Source organism: Macrotis lagotis, chromosome 1, assembly GCF_037893015.1.
Source record: "Macrotis lagotis isolate mMagLag1 chromosome 1, bilby.v1.9.chrom.fasta, whole genome shotgun sequence".
NCBI lineage: Eukaryota > Metazoa > Chordata > Mammalia > Peramelemorphia > Peramelidae > Macrotis > Macrotis lagotis.
In genome coordinates, this window is record NC_133658.1 from 840293657 (window position 1) to 840318928 (window position 25272).

Consider the following 25272-nt stretch of genomic DNA (forward strand, 5'->3'; position numbering starts at 1 on the left):
TCTGAAAAATGATATTTACTTCTGATCACATTGCAGGAAGCATATTAACAACCTAGAGTACATGCAAAATTGAAAGATCTGGAAAATGTGCCTTATGAAGACCAATAGCTCAAATTGAGCTTGGAATACAATAAAATATCTCTATCATGTTTCAGAAAAACTTCTTCATTTTTTACTCATAAAAGCATAGTTTTTGAACCTATGAATAAGAATAACATTTATCCCAATGGAATTTCATCTTATTAAATTCAACTAAATACTCAAATCCTTCTTTTTTCATTTTCACTGCCATTGATTCTATTAATTTTCTTCCCCAAGTTTATGTCAACTATCAATTTGACTAAGACATTCATTTTGGTTTTATCCAGTTTAGTATTAAAAATCTTAATGAACATAAAGAATCTCTAACCCTGTCACTACCACAAATAGACATTTCACAACAAAATGAATGCTACTTTATTTCAAAACTACCTAACTATATTATTATGTAGCTGAGTTATTTTCATCTTTTGCACAAATAGACTTTTTCACAAGTTTAATTTACAGCATTCCCATGATTGACTTATCTAATAGCCCCTTAATAAACATTATCATGACTTTATTGTCAATGATTTCACTTGCTTATCATCTTACTATGCTTCCTCTATAGTTTTTCATTTTTCTTTTTCCACTTATTATTTCATTTTCACCCAGTTCCATATAAAAACAATTTTGACATTGATTTCTAACACTTTGAGTTCCTTTAATACTTTGAGTCCCTTTCTCTCTTCCCATAACCCAAATGAGAAGGTAAGTAATTTGATAAAGGTTGTGCATGTATAGTCATGAAAAAAAAATTTCCATAAGAGAGAGGTTGTGAATGAAAATATAGACCAAAAAATCATTCAAGAAAAATAAAATCAAAAAAATCTGTATTTAGATACTCTCAGTTATTTCATTGGAAATGGATAACACTCTTTTTTTAAGTCATCAATCCTTCAGAGTTGTCTTGAGGCATTTTAGTGCTAAGAATAGCTAAGTCATTCACTGAAAATGATCGTAAAATATTGCTATTACTTTTTAAACAGTAAATTTGATTACATTTCAAGTCATTTCTTTTTCCATGTTTTTTAGAACATCCTGCTCATAATTTCAAAAAGCAGAATAGTATTTTATCATTATAAAAATTATGATCGCATAGTCACATAGCGTAACTTGTTGCCTAGAAGAGAAAAATTACCTTGGAGGGAACAAACACAAGGAAGATTTATTTTGTAAAAATGTCCACCATAAAATGACATGAGAATTTAAGGGAGTAAAGGAAAGAATAATAAATAAAATAAAGTTGCTATTATTACATGATTACAACATGCATTGCATATTAATGTAAAATAGTAATAACAATTTTCATTATACTTGCAATTAATTTCGTGGTTTATAAAGACCTTGACATATATCTCATTTTATCCTTACAAGAATTTGGTGAGGTTGATATTATTATCATACCTTTTATAAAAATGAGGAAGGGAGGCTGCTAGGTGGCACAGTGGAAAGAGTACCAGTCCTAAAGTCAGGAGGTGCCATATTCCAATCCAGTCTCAGAAACATTATAATTACCAACTGTGTGTCCTTGGGCAAGTCATTTAACCCCACTATATTGCAAAAACTAAAAAAAAAATGTGGAAGCTAGGGCAGACAAACGTTAAATGACTTATGTCACTTGTTAGTAAGTATCTGATGCTAGAACTACAAAAGCTATAGGGCATAATGGATAGAGTCAGGAAGACCTGAATTGAAATATAACCTCAGATACTAGTTGTGTGACTTTGGGAATGTCATTTAACTCTATTTGCCTCTGTTTCCCAGCTAGAAAATAATCTGGAAAAGTAACTGTAAATCATTTCAATATCTCTGCCAAGAAATTCTAAAATGAGGTCACAAAGGGTCAGACATTAAATAAAACTAAATAAGAACAAGGACTCTATTCAGTTATCTGCCTTTCTGACTTATAATTTCATATATATATATATATATATATATATATATATATGTGTGTGTATATGCCCATTTTTCTGACCATTTTCTGTTTGGAATCATAATCAACATCTTTCTTCATGACCTATCTTCAAGAACCTTTCTAGGGTAAGGAAAAAAAGGTCTAAACATTTTTGGAATATTTCTACTGTAGTTACTGTAAGAGGAAAGTTTTTTTTTTGTTTAGTTAGTTTTTGTCTTCTGTGATAGTATCAAAAACTATTAATATCTAGGGCCATGGTTTTGAAAAGACCAAGCATTCAACCAATGTCTAGAAGAGAATGAAATGTTTGCCCACTAGGACAGTAGAAATTCTTTCACAGGATTTAACGTCAGAAGGGTTGTGAGCTGACTCCACTAGAGAAAATGTAGAGATGAAACTTGGAATTTAAGTCAATGAGGCAAATTTTCCTGAGTACTCTATAAGCGAATGGGTAAAAAGTTTGTGCAGAATTAAAGACTACTGACCAGGGTAGCAAGATGGCACAGTGGATTTAGTATTGTACTTGGAGTCATTAAGACCTGTTCTCATGAATTCAAATTTTATGTCAGATATTCACTAGCTCTGTGACCCTGGTCAAGTCATTTAATCTGTTTGCCTCAACCTTTCACATGTAAAATGAACTGGAGAAGGAAATGGTAAACCACTCCAGTATGTTTTCCAAGAAAACACCAAAAGAGGTCACAAAAAGTGAGATATAACTAAAAATTGCTTAATAACAAAGAGGTTATAAGCCTTGATGACATTGAATACCTGAGAGAAGAATATTCAAATAGAAACATTGGTGAGAAAGAGACAAATTTATTGGAGGTAGAAAGAATAACAGGAAAATTATCCATGAAGAATATTTATTGAATTTTGAAGTGGTGACTGAATGATGGAAGTCTCAGGGTACTAAGAGGCTCTGAAAGTAGCAGAAGGGGCAAACAATACTCTAACTCCTCTTTCTGGTCATCAGAGAATGAAAGAGGAAAAAACAGCCTTGAAAAAGGAATCAAGGAATATAGTGTCTTCAGGAAAAAATAAAGCTTTGGTGACTTTTAGAACAAGTAAAAAATATGAGAAGAGATGTAGAAATACGGGTAATTTGCTACCAAAAGGGGAAGTTCACAGGTGAAAAGGGAAGTCAAAAAAAGGAGAGGGAGTCTAAAGGGTTACAACTGAGGTTGTCATATAAGCAGGAACAGTGTGGTGAGGATTCTTGTGTAAGATACAAAAATAGTCATTGGATCTGAAGAACTGGCTTTCTCTATCAAAAAAGTGGCCTGCACTCTCTGAGTATATGTGGGTCAAAGAAAGTTTGCTTTCCTGAATATTGGTCACTAAAACCAAACCAAACCAAAACAAAACAAAGCAAAACAAAACAAAAGCACCCTGATTTCTTTAGTTCCAACTCTGTGTGATGTCAGAAGTCAACAATAAAACAGATATATACTCTAAGTGAGTTGGCTACTCAATTCAGCACCTCCTTTTAGTATTGAGTGTTTGGAAGCCTTAAATGCCAAACAAATGAATATATTTGTATATAGTATACAAATCTGTACTTACCCGCAAATGCATGTGTATGCATTTATATGCAGTTTATGAAGCAAAGGTATAGGAATTTTACTGCATTAACAAACTGAAATACACATGTATGTGTGATGGTACACAGTCATCTCTGTGGAATTTAATAAGATATATATATATATGTATATATATATATTCATGGATATATATCTATAACATGCATTGGGAATGTGTGTATATTTCTGTTAATTTAAATATTTCGGGTATAAATAGGTGCTAAATAGATAACTGCATACATGTGGGTATATATGGATGTGCTCTCATATATTTGTACACATATTTACATATATGTATTCCTTGATTGACAGGTTACACTAGCACACGTACATATAAATAGATACACACTGACACACATATGACCATATGCTTACGCAGGTGCACATTACATGCATATCAATGCCTACACACATATCTGACCTTGTACTTATAGATGTACAAACATATGCATTTAAATGCATGTAAATGCAAATACACATAAGCACGTGTGTGTTTTCACTTTCGAAGGTAGGAACATTCCATGATTTTAGTTTCATAAGTTGCAGCTGCTTGATGGTATTGGAATACAAAACATCAGGGGTAATGAAATAACCAATGAAATAAAATCAGGAAACATTTTGCAAAGGCTATTTTGGATTTCAACTCTGAACACTAGCTACTTTCTGGTGTCCTTTCTGTGAGGATGTCTAGGACAGGAGGCCTGGTTTGGCATCTTAGATTGAGAATGCTTTCATATATCATGAACTCTGCATTCTTTCTCCCATTCAGTCATGCTCGGGTATAACTTAATTAGAAATATCTCATAGTTATAGAGGAAGGGGGGTAACATATGCTCAAAATATCAATAAAATCTCTTGAGGAAATTGTGTGCATATGTGCTTGTCTTACTCACCTTGTATAAATAGACAATGCAGTGAGATGAGCAAATATATCTTTGTCTGATTCAAACCAGGCCCTAATGTTGACATACAGTATTCCCATTGTATTTGTTGATGACTGACTGATAAAGAAGGATAATCTTTTCAATTTACTTCTTTGGGATTTTTCTGTTCTCCGTTGTAGTAGTAACAATGATAATAATCATATTATTAGCTTTAGTAGCATTAATAATAGCAATGATTAGTAACTGTCAATCAAGCAATGCACTAAATAACAAAGAAGAGCAGAAACAAGCAAAAACAGTCTCTGCCTTCAAGGAGTTTGTATATATATGTATATATCATAGAAGACACACTATACAAATCAATAGGTGAATACCAAATACATATTAGAATGAAAGTTAAAATTGAAGTGAAGATTCAAGTGACCATGTGGATTGGGAATCCTTTTGTAAATGGTGGCGTGTAAACTTAATATTGTAAGACACCAGGGTTGTCATGATGTGACAACAGGAGAGAGGGAAAAAAGCACAGACAGGAGATGGACAATCACATGTTAACAATATCAAGTAAAGTTGCAAGAGTATAGAGTTGCTAGAAGGGGGTCGACTGTAACAAGTATGAGAAAACTATAAATCATGAAGGATCCTGATTGTTTAGACTCTTAAATGCAGAATAGATGATTTTAAATATAGTCCTGGCTTAATAAACAATCACTGGATTTTAGAGTGACTCTAATCCTAGGATTGGAAATGGCCAGTGGTCTTTCCAGAAGTCCATGACTATTCTTAAAATAGACCTAATATTAATAGGACAAAAATGAAAATAACACTCCTTCCATGTTGAGAAATATGTTTTTATGGATTGCATTTAAAATTCTATAGGGCAGAAGTAAAAAGTGAACGCAGACTACTCACATCTACAGAAGAAGAACCAAGGAAATGGCTGTATACTAGACATCACAACAAATAGTTTTTTTTGGCAAGGCAATAGGGTTAAGTGACTTGGCCAAGGTCACACAGCTAAATAGTTCCTATTCTGTCTGAGGCCAGATTTGAATTCTGATCCTCCTGACTCCAGTGTCAGCACTCCATCCACTTTGCCTTCTAGAGGCCCCTGAGAACAAATAGTTTTTAACTGGACTGAGAATCAGGTAACTTTGAGACTAATTTCTTAAATTATATCTAACAATAATCTTCCAAATATTCGTGTGAAAAATATTTCCAATCCAATCTTGGTATATTCATGACAGTCAACCTAACAGCTCTTAGCTATGCTTTGCCAAAGAGGAAACAGGTGACATGGAAACTGAAACCATTCCATCCCCCCAAAATTCATAAAGAAGTGATAGCACTAATTAGAGTAAAGCCAATAAACCCAATTTTTCTCAACACCTGTGATGGGTCTTTTCCATGTTGGGTACTTTATATCTGCCTTAAGAACAGACAAAAGCTTTTTGCCTCAAACCAGTAATTTAACCATAAGAGACAGAGTCAATTAACCCTGTACCTGCTAAGGAAATTAGTGATACCCTTTATTATCATCAAATTGAGGGTCATCTCTAATAACTCAGGGTAAGTATCAGGTAGAATGGGTATACCTAGGAAGCCATAGGAAAGACAGATACTATAGAGTAATCAATGGAATAAATTAATGAAGTATAGTAAGAGGGGCATGAATCACTTCATCTTCTAATGTTGAGCTTTTTCTCCATCATATTCTTGAGTAAACATTTGGTAAAGAGAATTGCTTTCATTTCAGTGAATAATTTGACAGTATTTTTTCAGTTTGAGGATAGGTTGGTTACTCTTTTTGAATAAATACCCGTAGCACCCGTTCCCTTATCTGTTTAGTCCTAACTCCATAAATGACAGGATTAAGGGCTGGTGGGATGGCCACATAAAGATTAGCCAAGAGAATATGGATGTAGCGGGGGACATTTCGACCAAACCGATGGGTCATGAAGGAGAAAAATGCAGGTGTATAGAAAGCCAGTATGACACAAACATGGGAGCCACAAGTACTCAGGGCCTTCAGTTGGGCATCCCGGGAGGGGAGGCGGAAGACAGCTCGGAGTATCTGAACATAGGAAAGACCAATGAGAATCAAATCAAAGATAAGGGCAGCAATAGTGAATAAACCATAGATTACGTTTATCCGAATGCTAGCACAAGCCAGACGAGCAATTCCCATATGCTCACAGTAGGTGTGGGCAATTACATAGTGTCCACAAAACGGTAACCTTTTAAGGAGGAAGGAGAAAGGGAGGACAAGAAGAACTGGCCTCCCAACGACCACTGAAGCCATGACAGCCACTACCTTGTTGGTGAGTATAGTGGTGTATCTCAGTGGGTAGCAGATAGCCACAAAACGGTCAATGGCCATGGCTAACAGCACATCTGACTCCATGCCAGTGTAGGTGTGAATGAAGAACATTTGGATGAGGCATCCTTCAAAGCTGATTTCCCTGAGGTTGAACCAGAAGATGCCCAGCATCTTGGGGATGGTAGATGTGGATAGTCCTAGGTCAATAAAGGATAGAAGTGCCAAGAAATAAAACATTGGCTGGTGAAGACTCTGTTCTGTCTTGATCACAAGCATAATGATGATATTGCCCAAAACTGCTGTCAGATACACAATACCAAAAGGGAATGCAATCCAGATGTGGTAAGCTTCAAGCCCTGGGATCCCCAGCAGTAGGAAAAAGGCAGGAAGAGAGCTGGTTTCATTGGAAGATAACATCCTGACCAAGGGTCATGGCAGATGACTGATGCACCACAATTTTTCACAGTCCTGGCATGAAGCAAAGGGAAGGCGTGATCTGCTCTGTAATCTAATCAATTCCATTTGGAGATTACTGAAGTCCTAAGTGATCCCAAATGAATACTTCTAGAGGAGCCAGAAGACTGAGGGAAGTCTTAGGGACTCAGGATATTTTGGTCACTAGTTTAATGCAGGAATTCTGACCCATTTTTATATCATGCATTGTTAATGTAGTCTAATTGGAATTATTTGCATAATAATTACTAAGTACATAACATAAAATATAAGATTACGAAAAGGAAACAAATTTCATTAAAATAAAAATTTCAATCAGATATTTTCAGTTTTCAGACCCCAAGATAAAGAAAACCTGGTGTAATAGATACTGTATTTGCCAAGGGTTGATGATTTGGTCCACTTGACTCATTTGATGGAAATCTGGGGAATATATTATATCCAATTCTTAAAACATATATGATGTCTGTGAGAAAAACTGATTCCTTCCATTGATATGTTTTCCTAATCAGTAAATGACCCTTTCAGTTTGAACGTATGAGTACCAACTATTTTAATCTCTATTTGAAGGGATCCCCCATCTACAGTATTCCCAATCAATGGCCATCAAACTTTTTTTAATCTAATTTCAGGGTTTAGCAGTTCTTTATCTCAGAAGACAATGCATTCTCTTTTTACACAGCACTAATTCTAAGAAAATTCTTTCAAATCCTGAAATAACATTTCCTTTTCATTAACTCCTAGTAATAGGTGCAATCCTGTTGTCTAGAACCAATATTGTTTATTCTCTTTTAAGATAAAACTTTTCATTCTTTTTAAGATAACTTTCATGTAATCCTGAGAATTCTATAATTTAAACATTTCTATCACCTGTCTATTATAGAAATAGACAATAACTACTAGTTTGTTGACTGACTTCAAGTGATCTTGGCACATTTTAAAGGATCTGGAGATCCTCTTTTTATTGGTTGGTTCTCCAAGAAGTTCACCCAGCTCTCCAAGCTGCATTCTCTCTACAATATTTCCACCCTGTTTGTGAATGTTCAATCCATATCACCCATCCTCTTTCAATTCCCCTTTATGTGTTGTCTTCTCCAATTAGAATATGAGTCTTGAATTCAAAGATTTTCTTTCTCTTCGTAGTTTTACTCCCAGTGATACCAAGGGCCTGGTACAAATCAAGCTCTTATTAAGTGTTTGTTGACTTTGCATGGCAAAGGACCAAGGCATGGACCCCAGCCCCTTCAGTATCCTGATAACTACTTTTTTAAATTTCCTGTGAATGAGTTTTCAAAAAAGGTTACGTCCAGGACTGGCCATAATTCTTCAAATGTAGTCTAATCAGTACAAAGTAAAGGAGACTATTATCTACATCAGTTTGGACTATGTAAGTCATGCATTATAGCTTTGTTGCTGGTACATAGGAAGAAAGAGAAGAAATTATATAACAATATAGTTGGGGGAGGGCAGAATATAGAGTAGAGTGCAGAAAGAGGAAGAAAATTATTTAATATTAAAATGGGAGAGACTATAAGACATCTATTTACCTCAATTATCCATTACTTCTGTAATTTAGGAGAGGCAATAGCACAGTGGAAAGAGAAGCATTGAAGCTGGATTTAAATTTCACTTCTGATATTTACTACATGTGTGATCTTGAAGAAATCCTTTTACCTTTCTGGGCCATACAGATTTATATTTCTTACAATTATATATAGATATAGATATAGATATAGATATATAGATATATATGTATGTATGTGTATATATACACACATACATATATATGTCTTAAATTTGGGTGCAAAAAGCAACTTGATAAATACAAAGTTGGTGAAGCATATCTAGGCAGAAACTTTTCTGAAAGAAAAGGAAACTTTAATGGAAAAGACCTGTATTTAATCAAATGTGATAGATACAGTGACCACAACAGCCAAAGTTATTTTAAGATACATTTTGAGAGTCATAGTATTCAGCAAACGAAAGGCGATAGAAACTGCTTTTTTGGTCAGATTATCTCGGGAATATCTTCAATTAAGGAAACAATATCAAAGTCAAAGACTTTGAGGAGCTCCTTAGTATCCAGAGGAATTGTAGAATGCAATCAGGACATGAATTCTTGACATATGAAAAGGATGTTTTTTTAACTTGGAAGAATTAAAAATAACTGGTTGATGTTATAAAAAGCGTGGTTGAGTATTTTTATAATCGACTATTTCCTAATCATTAGAAGTATCTAAAAATTGGAAGAGGCTATCATAGAAAGGATTGGATTTCTCTTCATCAATGATAGTATATATATATATATATATATATATATATATATATATATATATATATATATGTATATATATATATATTTTTTTTTTCTTCCTATGGAAAAATAAGAATAAGCATTTACATAGCTCCTATTATGTGATGGGTTTTGGACAATGCAAAATACAAATATTATCTCATTTAATCCACACAACAACTGTGCAAAATAGGCACTGTTAATAGTTCCATTTTACAATTGATGAAATTGAGGCAAACAAAAAAGTTAATGAGACTTGTTCAAAGTCACATGGCTAGTTTCTAATGCCATATATGAAGTCATTTAATCGTGATTCCATGTCCAGGAAGACATGAACCACCTAACAGCTAGAAGGGGTTAGATAAAAGCATGGCATGAAAGCTATAAAAGGATTTCTTTTCTTCAATGAAAGATTTTACCAGTAACTTCCCATGTCCCATCTAACTTTAAGAGTTTCTGATTCTAAGCAGAACTTTAAGAAAGAAAGTTTTTAACCCAGGAGAAACTAGAAGAAAAGTACAATCAAGTGCTTGCTTTATAGATCCTTTAATCTTGCTCTAAATTTTATCTTTTCTTTTTAAACTGTGCTAAGAATTATTAAATGACTCTACACATGTCAGATGGCACTTTTTGCAACTTACAGTTTTAAAGAATTACGTTAGCCACTATCAGTGACTTTTTCAGGCTCACACAGTTCATACTGGTCAGAGGCTGAACAATTACCTTTTCCTGATTCTGAAGTCAGCTCTCTATCTTGTATGCAAAATTGAATCTCTAATAATTTTTATTTTCTTCAATTTCAAGAACATGCCTCATGGTCTCCAGTTCTTTCATCACACTACTCATTCTTCCCCTAGCACTCCTGATTGTCAATGTCTTTCCTAATATGTATTGATCCAAAGTAAATATATAAATACAAATATTATCAGATGAAGCCACTATATAATGGGACCATTTTCTAACTCATTCTTTTTAAAAGAAGTATCATAAAAACCTTAGGGTAAAAACGAACAAAGAACTAACACATAGTGCTTCAAGGTCTCTGTAGTATTTTTATCTCATTTTTGTCTTTGAATACTGTTACGAGTTTGGTATTGCAGTTATTTCTATCTCTGTTATATATATAGTTACCCTAAAAGTAAGAGCTTATGTGACTTTCCAGGTTCCACAGTTACTAAGAGTCTGCAGAAGAATTTTAAACAATATCTTTCTAATTCACACTCAAGAATCTATCCCCTATGCCTAATTGCCACTTAACATATTTTGGCAATGTATTTTAATATATTTTATTTTTAATAAGGGGATTTTTTTATGAAAATTAGTTGGAGACCTGATCTTTATATCAGGTCCTCCTGACTCCAGGGCTGGTGCTCTATCCTCTGTCTCACCTAGCTGACCCTGGTCTTTATATCTGTTCTTCATTTTACACATATAAGCATAGAGGTATAGTCCAATTGACATACACAAATAAAAACAAATAATCATTTCTCATTCAAAAAAAAGTGAAGACATGGAGATTAAAAGGAAATGACTTTCATAATATTAAGTTTCCAACAGTACACCTATTTACTGTATTTTGTTCAAGGTCACATATCTACACCCAGAAGAATTGTCTGGGCAATTCTGTCTCTCATCAAAGGAAAGGAAAACATTAATTCTCACTGTTTTCAAATAATTCTCACCAAATGGACTAAGAAGAGAAAGATTTTGAACATGTAAGGTAAAATTCTGGATGTGGATGGGGTTTTTATATGTGGACCTGATTCACTGGATCCTCTAGTGAAAAAAAGGAGAAAGAGCAAATAAGCAGAAACCATATCTGAGAGGGAAGAAGATATGCTTAACAGCTCTCTGAGACACATGCAAAGGTCAATGAATCATGGAGATTCCTAAAGACTACAGAATTATCAAAAAATGTTAAAATGGGTGAACATACCTTGTCATCAAAACACACCTTCCCCAACCCTGGAATATATCCCTTTCGCTACCCTGTTTCATAGAATGCCTAACTTCCTTTTGCCTTTCCTGATCTGTCTGCAATTCACTAGTTATTTGCACTCTCTTTCATTTGAAATTATTTTATATTATTTGTATAAACATTTAGCACTTAAATAATTGTATTTATTTTGTATCCCTTCCCTACCCTTTACTAAAAATAAGATCCTTGAGGGTAAGATTATTTCACTTTTGTTCTCATATCCCCAATATTTAGTTTAATGCCTGGTATAAATTAACCCCTTAATTGTTAAATTAAATTTAATTCTATGTTCATTAAAATATATTTTCCTTTCTTTAACTGGAAATCCTTGTTTTTCTTTTTCTGGATAAGTTTATTTTCCTTGTCCTGTGTAAGTCACTGAACACTATTTATGCTTGAATTTGTCCCCTTTCCTGTGAATCATATACTGTAATAATGCACTTGTCTCTGGAAAGGATAGTTTGGTTTAGTGCAAAGAAGTTGGAAATAAGGCATCTAGAGTCTCTGCTTAGATCTGATACAAACATGCTGTATGGCCTTAAAAAAGAGATAACCTCTAGGTGAAGTCATCTTTTAAGTTTTACTCAGTTGTAAAATAAAGGGGTTGAATTAAATATTTATTTTATCAGGAGCACTATTCATTAACACCCCCCCTATCTTCCAAAATTAAAGACATTTCATGTAACTATATAGCATTAAATACTCAGTTTGGATTTTTCCTCCAGGCCCATATTTGAATACTATGGGTTCCTCCAACATAGCAATCCATGAGAGGAAAAGAATAATCAAGTAAAACAAGTGAATAAATCAGTTGTGCATTACTAAGTAGGCATGACTCATTCTCGACCTCTGGCCTATTCATTTTCCATCACAAGGTATTTTGCAGTAGACATTTGCATACCTGTTTAGTCATATGTGATAATTATTAAATTCATAATTAAGATATTTGTATTTAAATATGACAGATTCTTTTATCATTTAAAATTTCATGAGCAGGTATATTATAAGTGAATTTTCTAAGTAGTATTATGACTATCATCATCATTTTCATCATCATTACTATAAATATCAGATAATAGCTGAAAAGTCATATTAAGGGATAGGAATTCAACTGTTTTTCTGATTCTATATTTCTTCATAATTGTTGCAGTACTGGTAAGGTTAGCAATTTTTTCCCAATATATCAAAGAGTGAGAGAGATAGAAAAGAGCAAAAAAAAAAATAGAGGATGGGAAGGATAAAGTAAATTAAGTAGTACCTGGGATACAGAAGAAAGAGCTTTTTCAGGAGACTAGGATACAGAATCTGAAATTTTATTCTGAGCATTAAACAGAAACAGATCGGAAGTAGAAAGAAAAAAGACTTTTTGGTGAATATGACTAGAAAACAGGTCTGAAACATAGAATACACAGAACTAAGTTTGCCAGAGGCATACAGAACAGAAATTCTCTAAATTAGCTCTGTCTCCTGATGTGAGTCAAATTGGTCTTCATTATTATTATTATTGTGTACCTGTAATTGCCTACTGGGATAGATCTGACTTGACTTGATAGTGTTCCTGGTTTACCTTGAAGTAATTTCAATGTACTGCAAACACGTAACACGAAAGTTTCTCACAATAAAAATTGACTCCAGTTTCTTGTGGAAGATACTCCCAATAAACCTGCTATCTCAGATGCCATAGGTATTCTCATCCCCATTTTACAGATGTGGACAGTGTAATTGAGAAGTTAAATGACTTGTCCAGGATCACACATCTAGGAAGTGTGAGCAACATGGAAGCCCAAAGCAATGAAACAAGTTTATTCATGGAGAACATATCCCTGACTATACAGAATATTATTATCCATTAAACTGGCCCTATGTAGGCTCTCCATTGTTCCACACCCTTTCCCTTGGAGTAAACTCACTGACTTCAGCTGAGGTCCCAGATCCTTTCTCAGAGATTGGGCACTATATGGCCCACTCAATATTTGTCTGAGCTTGTCCTGACCTTTCTTTCCTAAGTTTTGCTAGCCTTGTTGACCCTTGGGGATTGATCTCCATATGGTGGACTCTCCAGGGAGTGGTTAGATCTGACAGCCTCTGAGGGTCATGATCTCATAGCTTTGAGAACTTTAAAAATAAATTTGGTCACAAGAGAGAAGGGCTCCTGAAGTTGTTGAAAATTTCCCACCTCCATAGCCATAACCCCAAGGAGTTTCATTTTCCTTATCACTCATCTTAATTTCTACATTCTTACAATCTCCACCTTGAATGGAAGATTTCAGTGAAAATTATTTACACGCTAGAAGTGAGAAAAAAAAAAAACTATAAAGGCCAGAAGACTTTTTTTCTTCTTTTGCACTTTTCAGTGAAGAGATTAGGAGTTTATTTGTATGGTCTGTGGAGGCCTGGTCCTGCCCAGAATCAGCAACTTATTTCAGGTTGATTTTGGGAAAAGAATGCCAGCTGAAAAAAAAAAAAAAGGCCTGGTGTGTTACCCTTTATACTCATGGAAGAGTTAGATTAGGATATCCCTGACCCTGTATTTGTACTGCATTCCAAATGTCAAGAAGTAACTTCATTGTGCCACCCCTTCTATCTTACCTGGGTCATCTTTTGAATAATTTTCAACATCCAAATGAGTTTTCCAGGGAAAGAGCCCAATGCATGGATAGTAACAAGAATTCATCTATTAAGAATATAGAAGCATTTTTGGCATCTCCTTTATGGTTCAGACTATGACCTGGACTAGGGGACAGTTTCTTATTTGTCTAGATTGGTTTAAGGGAGATTATCCTTAAATTCTGGAAATATGACTTCAAATCTTGCTGTCTGATAAACACTGTGCAATTTAATCACTCAGAGTCTGAGACAAATCTCTACAGTTAGGCACAATACATGATGAGATTTTAACACTGGTAGATGGAATTTCTTCACCCAGGATTTCTCTCTAATAATTAAATCAAAAATCTGGTCTCTATCCCTAGCCTGTTGATTATTTTGGCACCAGAAATAGGAATTGTATTCATTGAAATTAAGATTATTCTTTGGATATTGCATTTGGGATTACGTTTTTGTCAGGATATGGTTTACCATTAGGTGGACAATGATTCCAACTAACCTGGTTTAACCCAGTTCTCATTCACTCTGTGTCCACTCACCTGATGTTAGCAGGTGGTGTTTATACCAATGAGTGAGGATTATCCTTCTGAAATTATCTCTTTGTTATCTGACTATTTTTCAAGAAATCTATTCATCTATTCCCCTATTAATTACCGATTCATAGTAACCAATAATAAACGTTAAGGTTTTACAAAAGATTTTTAAACTATCTACTCAATTTTTCCTCAAGACAAGTCTGGGGCATGTTTGAGCATCCCCAGATGAGAAAACTAAGTTGGGACAAGTAGATGGAACAGTGGATAGATCACTAGACCTAGGGTCAGCAAGCCAAGAGATCAAATCCAGCCTCAGACTTTTACTAAGTACACAGCTGAGTGACCCTGGGCAAATCACTTTACCCCATTTCCTTGCAAAATAAACAACAAAAAAATTAATTTTTCAAAATTTAAAAACGATTTTATAAAATCTTACTGATCTAATTTGTTGACATTTTTTTTTCTGGAACAGGAGCTAAACATGTGTAGTCAAAGAAAATATTTTCATAAGAGTTATGCTGTGAAAGAATTTATAGATCACACCCCCCAAAATTAGAAAAATAACAAAAATAAAAGTATACTTCAATCTGAATTCATATATCATCAATTCTTTCTCTGGGAATGGTTGGCATTTTTCATCATATGTCCATCAGTTTTCTTGAATAATTTTATTTCTAAAAACAGCATGATCATTCTCATTTGGTCATCTTACAATATTACTGTTATTGTGAACATAATATGTTTCACTTTGAATCAATTGATGTAAATCTTTCCAAGTATTATGCTCATCATGTTTTTTTTAGTTTTTGCAAGGCAATGTGGTTGAGTGGCTTGCCCAAGGCCACACAGCTAGATAATTATTAAGCATATGAGGCCAGATTTGAACTCAGGTACTCCTGACTGCAGGGCCAGTGCTCTATCCACTGTGCCACCTAGTTGCCCCTGCTCATCATTTCTTATAGCAGAACAGTATTCCATCATAATCATATACCACAACTTGTTAAGCCATTCCCTAAGGCAAGTTCACTTCCAATTCTTTGCCACCAGAATAGAACTGCTATAAATATTTATTGTAAATATAGTGCCTTTTCCAACTCTTTTGGGATACAGATCTAGTAATGATTTTGCTAGGGCAACAGGTATGTCTGATTTTATAGGCTTTTGGCAAATTTCCTAACTAATCTATGGAATAGTTGAATCATATGTCTCCCAACCATACATTATTATCTTTTTTTTCTTACATCCTCTCCAACATTTGTCACTTTTCTTTTCTGTCCTATTAGCAAATCTAATAGGTATGAGATAGTACTTCACTATTATTTTAATATTTATTTTTCCCATTAATAATGAATTAGTGTTGCTTTCTCTTTGGTTATGGATTGCATTGATTACTTCATCTGAAAACTGAAAATGACCTTTTTATCATTTATCAACTGGAAAATGACTTATTTTTACAAATTTAACTTTGCTATATTCTTGAGAAATGAGTGCTTTATGAAAATGATATGCTTCAAATTTTTGTTACAGTTAGTATTGCTAATTGTATTTTCCTTTATGTAATTTCTTCCCCTGATTATTCTATTCTTTCTCTTCTCTTACTTTACCTCTCTCTCCTCAAAAGGGTTTTCTTCTGACTACCACCTCCCCAGGTTTTCCCTTTCTTCTATCACTACTGGCTTCTTTTATCTTCTCCCCTCTCATTTTCTTGTATGGGGAAAATAGTTTTCTGTACTTAATTGACTGTGTATATCCTTCCCTCTTTGATTCAATTCTGATAAGATTGTTTGATTCACGCCCTCTCACCTTTCCCCTTCTAACTTCACTGTAAAAGCTTTTTCTTGCCTCTTACCTAAGATAATTTACTGAATTCCACCTTCCCCTTTCCCTTTCTCCTAGTATAATCCTTTCTCACTGCTTTTAATTTCATTTTTACATGTTCCTTAATAATAAACTCACTCTTGTATTCTCTCTTTCTAACCATTTAATAGATTCCACTCCAACTCCTTATATTTGCTGTACTTTTATCTCTCAGCTTCAAATGTGTTTCATGCAAAAAATATACTGTAGAATTTTTTCTTTAATCCACTGTACTATCCTCTTCTTTTTCATGTTATAATTTTATGTCAAAATGCAGCTTGTGGGCAGCATTCAGTCCATGGTGCAATTTTATGAAGTCACCTTGTGGGTTTACTAAATGTTATAGTAAATGAAGCCAAGTTACCACAGAGCTCACACTAAAATGGCAAGTCAAAATATATTGTTTATTGTTTTAATAAAAACTTTTAAAAGGAAGGTTAGACTATCCTGGAATGGATCATGCCATTCACATTCATTGTTATGAATACGTACTCTCTATTTTTCTTTTAACTTTTTAAAAAAATATTTAATATTTATTTACTCTCATTCTGTACAATGTTTTTCTATACATTAATAATATATTCCTGTTTAAGAGTAAACAAAATACCCCCCAAAATATAGACTCGCTTGAGTGATAAAGTAAAGGGGAGAGAAAAAAATTAAAATTAAAAAAATAATAGTAATAATTGTAGGTATGGCCAGGTGCCACAATGGATGGAGCACCAGCCCTGGAGCCATGAGCACCTGAGCCCACATCCGGCCCCGTACACTCAACAATCACGCAGCTGTGTGACATGTAAGCCACCCCAACCCCACTGCCCTGGAAAAACCAAAAAAAAAGAAAAATAAAGACCCAAAATAAAATAAAATAGTAATAATGGTAAGGGTGGCTGGGTGGTAGACAGAGTATTGGTCCTTAAGCCAGGAGCACCTGGGTCCAAATCTGGCCTCAGAAACTCAATGATCACTCTGCTATGTGGCCCCAGGAAGGCCATCCAGCCCCATTTGCCATGCACCCCCCGCAAATAATAATAATGGTAAAAAATGTGCTTCAGTCTGTGTTCCGACACTACCAACTCTGTCATGGGTGGATCACATTCTCTATAATAATTCCATTGCAAAAGATACTTCCATATTTTTCCACTGTTGCAATTGCTGATTGCAACTCCCTCCTTTTGTATTTCTTCACTGCCATGTCCTATATTTTCTCTCTCTCCTTTCACTCTGACTCTCCTATAGGGTAGATGAGTGGTGCAGCCAACAGATCACTGGTCCTGGGGCCAAGAGACCCTGAGCCCCCCTACCACCCCTTAGGCCAAGTTTCCACCTGGCTCTGTGGTCCCAGACAGGGCATCCAATCCCAGCCCCTTGCAAGAAGTAAAAAAGAAAATGTGTTATATCTGACCACTCTCCCCCCATGGTCCCTCCTCTCCTCCATCACTCACATCCCCCCTTCCCCATGTCCCTCCCCCTCCTTCTTACTCCAGATGCCTATCATTGAGTATATATATATGCTGTTTCCTCTCCTAGCCACCTCTGATGAGAGCAAAAATTACCTCATTCTCCATTGTCTTCCCCCCTTCCATATCATTGCAATAGCTCATTGTAATAAACAAAAATCTTATTGCATGAAATATCTTGGCCTATTCCCCCTCTTCTTTTTCTTTCTCCCATTTCATTTCCCTTTTTTCTATTGACTCCATTTTTATACCATATTTTATCTTCCAATTCAGCTTTCTCCTGTGCTTCAACTATAAAAGCTCATTCTACCTGCTCTATTAATTGAGAAGGTTCATATGAGTATTATCAGTGTCATTTTTCTATGCAGGAACAAATGCAGTTCATCATCATTAAGTCCCTCATATTTTCCCCTTCTCCTCCAATCTCTATGCTTCACCTGAGTCCTGTATTTGAAGATCAAACCTTCTGTTCAGCTCTGACCATTCCAACAGGAACATTTGAAATTCCCCTGATTCATTGAAAGTCCATCTTTTTCCCTGATAGAGGACATTCATTTTTGTTGTGTAGTTGATTCTCGGTTGCATTCAAAGCTCTTTTGCCTTCTGGTATATTATGTTCCAAGCTCTATGAGCTTTTAATGTAGTTGCTGCTAAGTCCTGTGTGATCCTGACTGCAGCTCCACAATATTTGAACTGTGTCCTTCTGGCTGCTTGTAATATTTTCTCTTTTACTTGGGTGTTCTGGAACTTGGCTATAATATTTCTAGGGGTTGGTTTTTGGGGATCTCTTTCCTGGGTGATCGGTGGATTTTCTCCATTTCTATTTTGCCCTCTGCTTCTAGGATATCAGGGCAATTATCTTTTAGTAATTCTTTGAAAATGATGTCAAGGCTCTTTTCCTGATCATGACTTTCAGGTATTCCAATAATTTTTAAATTATCTTTCCTAAATCTTTTTTCCATGTCAATTGTTTTTTTTCACTGAGATGTTTCACATTTTCTTCTAATTTTTCATTTTTTTTTGGTTTTGAAGTAATGAGTCCTGATTTCTTGTAAATTCATCAATCTCCCTGAATTCTATTCTTTGTCTGAAGGATTTGTTTTCCTCAGAGAGCTTTCTTATCTCTTTTTCCATTTGGCTAGTTTTGCCTTTTTAAAGTATTATTCTCCTCAATAACTTTTTGAACTGTTTTATCCATTTGACCTAAGCTGGTTGTTAGCATACTGTTTTCTTCAGCATTTCTTTGGATTTCCTTGACTAGGCTGCTGACTTCATTTTCATGATTTTCCTGTATCTCTCTCATTTCTTTTCCCAGTTTTTCTTCTAACTCCCTCATTTGATTTTCAAAGTCTTTTTTGAGCTCTGTCATAGCCTGATCCCAATTTCTGTTTTTTTCTTGGAGTCTTTAGATGCAGGAGCTTATGTTTCCTCATCTTCAGACTGAGTATATTGATCCTTCCTGGGATCATAGATAATGAATTTCTCAATGGTATTCCTCTTTTTTCTCTGCTTGCTCATTTTTCCAGCCTAAGCCTGTTTTTGGGGTGCTTCCTGAGGTTTTGGGAGACTCCCACAATGGTTTCAGTGTGTGAGGCTCTGTCCTCCATCCTGGTCTGTGAACGACCATATGCGCCCCCCTCTGCTACTGGGATGAGGTGGAGGGGGCCCTGCTGTTCTATGGGGGTTCTAGACTGCAATCAGGATATAAAAGTGTTCAGAGTCCCAGGGTATTGTTCCAGGGACAGAGTACAGAGCTAGGCAGTCTCCCTCTCTTCACTCCCCTCCCTCAGCTCAATGGGCTCATTCCCTGTGGGCTTCTGCTTACCAGCACCACCTGCTTATGTTTCCTGGATCTGGAATGGAGTGGCCATGTTTCTTGCTGTGTGCCCTGAAGGCTGGACCTCAAGTGCTCAGTCTGCCAGATGTTCCCTGTTCACCCAATTTGTGCCTGGTGCTCCCCAGGGCATAGCTTAGGAAACTTCCCCCCTACTGTGAGCTGTGGCTCCCAGTGCCCTACAGCTGCCTCTGGGAGGCTGAAGTTCTTTCGCTCTGGCAGGCCAGCCCCTCTAAACCCGGGGAGCAGAGCCTTTCTGCTCTTTTCCAGGCTACCTTGAGTAGGAGAACTGCCTCACTGTGTCCTTCTCTGGGTTCTGTCTCTTGAAAATTTAGTTAAAGTCCTTAGTATCGAAGATTTATTACAGAAAGCCTAACATAAGATCTGCTCTTGTCTCCATCTTGGCTCTGCCCCCCCACTTCTACCTTTTGTTCTCTCTCCATTCACCATTTCTCTCTTTACCACAGATTTGATTCTGATCACTGCCTCACTCAATCTACCCTCCATTCCATTAATCTTTCATCCCCTTCAATTTTCCTTTTCAATCCTTCTTTTCTTCAGGTAAGATAAATTTCTTTATCCAGCAACATATGTATTTTATTCCCCTTTTGACTCAAATTTGATGAGAGTAAGTTCAAGGAACACATACTTCCCTTCTTTCTTTTTTTCTACAGTTATAGGTCTTTTGCCTATTTGTGCCATGTAATTTAACTCATTCTTCCTCCTCTTTGCCTCTCCCCCCATTATTATCCTTTTTTCTGTCATCTTCCTGGGTGGTTTAATCTTATTGAATAGCATGGTTTCTTAAACTTTGTTAATGTTTGCCTTATTATGCTTTGCATTCCTCTTGTGTTTGATGATCATTTTTTTTCTTTAACTCTGGTCTTTTTATCAGTAAAATTTGAAAATACCCTATATCATCGAATTTTCATACTGAAAGAGAATATTCAATTGTGCTGGGCAATTGATTCTTAATTGTAATTCAATCTCCCTTGCCTGTTTGAATATCAGACTCCATGTCTTCTTCACCTTAAATGAAGAAGCTGGTAAAGCCTGTGTAATTATGATTAAAGCTTCTTGAAATCTGAATTGTTTATTTATGACTCCTTGCACTATTTTCTCCTTGACAGGAGTATTCTGAAATCTGGCTACAATATTGCTTGAAGTTTTTATTTTGACATCACTTTCCAGAAGTGATTGATGGAATCTTTGAACTATGCTTTAATCTCTGGTTTTAAGATACCGGAGAAGTTTTCCTTGATAATTACTTGAAATAGCTTGTCAAGGCTGCTTTATTTTATATCATCACTGTCAGGCCATTCAATAATTCTTAAATTAAGTTTTCTGCATTTTTCTTTTTTTGCTCAATGAAGTATTTTATATTTTCTTTTGTTAATCCTCTTGATTTTGTTTGACTGATTTTTAATGTCTTATAGTCATTAGCTTCCACATGTCCAATTTTACATTTTAAGGAATTATTTTCTGGTTAGTTTTTGTACCACTTTTTCCATTTGACCAATTATACCTTTTAAAAAGTTATATTATTAGTTAGATTTTTTTTATTTGACCAATTGTTTTTATTAGGAATGGCTTTCTTTAGTCAATTTTTATCCTTTCTTTTCCATGTTGTTGCCTTTCTCATATACCCCCTATTCCTTTCCTCAATTGTTTTCTACTTCCATTATTTGATTTTTTAAAAAATTCTTTTAGAGCTCTTCCAAGAAGACTTTTCATATTTGAAACCCATTCATATTTCCCTTTGCGAAATCACATGTATTTTTTTCACAACATGATCATATTCTAAATTTGTGTTGAAATCTTCTCTGTTGCTATTTTAGCTTTCTAAAGGCAAGGGTTTTTTTTTTTTTGTTTCTTACCTTTTTTAAAGTTGATATTGGCTCTTGGAGTACAGAGGTACTATTAAACATTTTTGAGCAAATGTCCAGGCTTCTGATTACTGGCCTTCTGCTCTGGTTCCTGAAGTACTGGCAGCTTGCCCAATACACTGGAGTGTCCTGGCCTAGTTGTAGCTGTTATGCCCCCAGTTATAGGGCTGGCAGTTTGCCTTTTGTGCTGGAGTTGAAGGTCTCCCAGTTGTCCTATTGTGCTCTGCTGAGACCCATCAATATAGGCACTTTAGTGCAACTATATTTATTTCTTCAACTCTTCATGCAATGTTCAACACATAAAAGATAGTCAATAGCCTTGTGCACTTGAATTCCTGAATTCATCAAAGGGTTATAAAGACACATTTGTGTATCTCTTTGTCATCATAAATAAAGGAAATGTTTATGTAGGCAACATCTTTGCTCATTCTGTTATCTTTTTTACTAGTTAATATTAATATTAATACTCCATTCCATAGCATTTCAAATGATCTACATGACATTATCAAGTCCTACCAATTTTAGTAAATATTTTTCTATCAAACACACTTTAAATTCTATCCAAATTTCACATATTTCTTCTAAATCTATCCTGTGCTTTCATGTCTCTGTGCCTTTTGTCAGGTGATTCCTGTTGCCTGAAATACTCTCTCCTCTTTTTTATATCCATTAAAAAATACATTGCAGAATCCAACTCAAATGCCAACCTCATGGAATGTACTTTGTAGCTATCCATTACATTTAACTTGTAATAATGTATTATAGTTATATGGTTGCATCTAATAGTCTTTAGTAAGGAAATGTATGAAGATAGAAGAAACATAGAATTTCCATATCTTTCAGAACCTTGAACAGGATTCTGTTGTACAGCAAGCAGGCACTTGATAAATATTTGTTATGATTGCATTTTTTATATTTAGTTTTATTTTTGTACAAATTATTTTTATACATTACTAAAATATTCTTGTTTAAGAGTAAACCTAAAACCCCTCCCCCCAAAAATTATAGATCCCAATGAGCAATAAACTAAATGAAAGAGAAAAAAATAAAAAAAATATGCTTCAGTCTGTGTTTCAACACCTCCAGCTCTGTCACAGGTAGATCACATTCTTTATGATAAGTGCATCCCGAAATCTACTTCCATATTTTTCAACCATTGCCATTGCTGATGACAACTCCCTCCAATCATACTTCCCTCACTACCATATACTATATTTTCTCTCTCCTTTCACTCTGTCCCTCTTCCTAAATGTGCTGTAGGGTAGCTGAGTAGCACAATAGACTGATCACCAGCCCGGAGGCCAAGAGGCCCTGAGCCCACATAACACCCCTTAGGCTCAGCAATCAACCAGCCATGTGGTCCTGGAATGGCCATCGAATCCCAGTCCCTTGCAAGAAGTAAAAAAGAAAATGTTTTATATGTGACCATTCTCCCCCACAGTACACCCTCTCCTCCATCTCTCACAATGGCCCCCTTCCCCCTGTCACCCTTCTATCCTTCTTACTCTAGAAGTTTATACCTCATTTATTTCCTCTCCAAGCTACATCTGATGAGAGTGAAGGTTCCCTTATTCCCCCTCACCTTCCTTCCTTCCATATCACTGCAATAGCTCATTGTAATGAAAAATCTCCATTAAAAGCCTCTACAGCCTGGCTGTCATCATCCTAATTGTGGGCACAGATGTAGCATGCATCTCTCTATCCTACATCCAGATTCTTCGAACAATATTTAGTCCCCCTTCCAAAGATGCATGCTTAAAAACACTCAGCACCTGCAGCTCTCATGTCTATGTTATCCTCACTTTTTTATATCCCTGCCCTTTTCTCTTTCCTTAAGCATAGATTCAGTCAGTAGATATCATGCCATATTCACATCCTTTTAGCCAATATGTACTTGTTGGTGCCCCCTATGCTTAACCCCATCATCTATGGGGTCAGGACCAAACAGATCCTGGATCGAGTTCTGCTTCCATTCAAAACTACGGCCATCTAAGAAACTTGAACATGAAACTGATTATAGTTTAACATCACAAACATCTGGTAGACTGCACATAGTAACTGTCAAACAATAAATAAATATTAGATGCCTACATGAACCAGCACATATTTTGTTGTGATTTGTATTTATCAACAAAATGGATAAAACATTTTCTCTTCTCAAGGAGCTTGTCTCTAATGTGGTATTCAGCAAGTATTGCAACATAAATATAAAGTGAATAAATATAAATATGTCCAAAGCAGTTGTCTACGAAATTCCTTGGTAAGGATGTCACTGTCAATTAGGGATCATAACAGATTTCTTGCAGCAGATGGTAGTGAAGTGTGTCAAAGGAAAAGTAGAACAACATGATATATGCATGTGGAAAGGTCAATGCAAAGGCTCAAAATTTGGAGATGAGATAGGGAGAAAATAATGTAATTAGTAGATCCTAATGGGATACAGTAAGTACAGAAACTGCCTCAAGATCTCAATTGATTAGTCTGGAGCTAGTTCAGATGAAATAGGACTATGTATCTCTGATATTGCACAGACTAATCTCAGTTTAAATGTCACTCTCGCTAGGGTTATGGGTGTAATTGAATGAGTTCAAACTAGCTCATAAGTGTGGATTATTAAATTTTTAGTGTGAACATTTACAGCTCAGAAATTCAAAAAATTCTACAAGTAAGACACTGGTTTATTTTTTTTGTTGATTGTCAAAAATTAAGAAAATGATGGGGAAAGCAATAAATCTTAAGGACTGAGTGTGTGTATATAAAATGAACTAATGACTTTTTTTTTTCGATGTAGAGGGAGGGACGAATTTGTAAAAGCCTAATGTGGAAGGAAGGGAAGATTTTCTAATAGCCTAAGGTGGAAGGATGGTTCAGATAATAATCTGAACTGCAGCCTGCTGCAAATTTACCATTGCTATATTTCCATAACTAACTAGCTTCCACATAACTGTAAATATATGTTGTCACTACTTCTTTTGTCTAACCTGTTTTTTTTCTGATCTTAAGTGAATTAGTATGCAAAGCAGAGAGAACCAGATTTTATCCTTATGAGCTTTGAAAAATCAGAAGATCGTTTAAAGTTCCCCTCATGAACTGAAACTTATAGTAACAATCACAAAGTTCAATAAGGAGTCAGTCTGGCAGAGAATCCAACCAGAACTTTAGACACTATTGCTCTAAGGAAACGAATGAATCATCCATTGACCAGAACAAACCCAGATATGGACTGGGTCTCAGGAATATTTTGTAGTGGCTTGAACCCTTGGTCCCTTGAGGTCAGAAGTGATACAAGAGAGTATTTTTCAAGTGTGGGAAGTTCTTGTTCTACAGCATTAGTCAATGTTGTTTTGTAATTACTAATTTATGTTATATGATTATATTATATAAGTATATATGTAATGTATATGATACATAATTATATCTATATGTATTATAATATTTATATGAATGTAATTATTATATTAAATAATATTGGAGATATGTTAACAATTGAAAAAAAAGAGAAAATACACTAGATGGGAAGCTGTGAAATTGCTATCAGATCTTCATGGTTACCTTTAGAACTTTGAGGGGCGGCATAGAGAGACA

The 25272-nt window shown here is 35.2% G+C and overlaps 1 protein-coding gene and 1 pseudogene across 1 annotated transcript; one reads left to right on the top strand and one right to left on the bottom strand.

Moving 5' to 3' along the window:
- Positions 1-23680, top strand: part of LOC141507664 (olfactory receptor 52R1-like) — a 44194-nt pseudogene extending 20514 nt beyond the window's left edge.
- LOC141489504 (olfactory receptor 52E4-like) lies at positions 6262-7200 on the bottom strand. The gene has a single exon (XM_074190091.1). It carries the CDS (start codon positions 7198-7200, stop codon positions 6262-6264), a length of 939 nt encoding a protein of 312 aa, XP_074046192.1.
- Positions 23681-25272: the final 1592 nt, after the last annotated feature.

Excerpts from the sequence above, each read along its gene's own strand:
- LOC141489504 (XM_074190091.1), bottom strand. The coding sequence starts at position 7,200 with ATGTTATCTTCCAATGAAACCAGCTCTCTTCCTGCCTTTTTCCTACTG.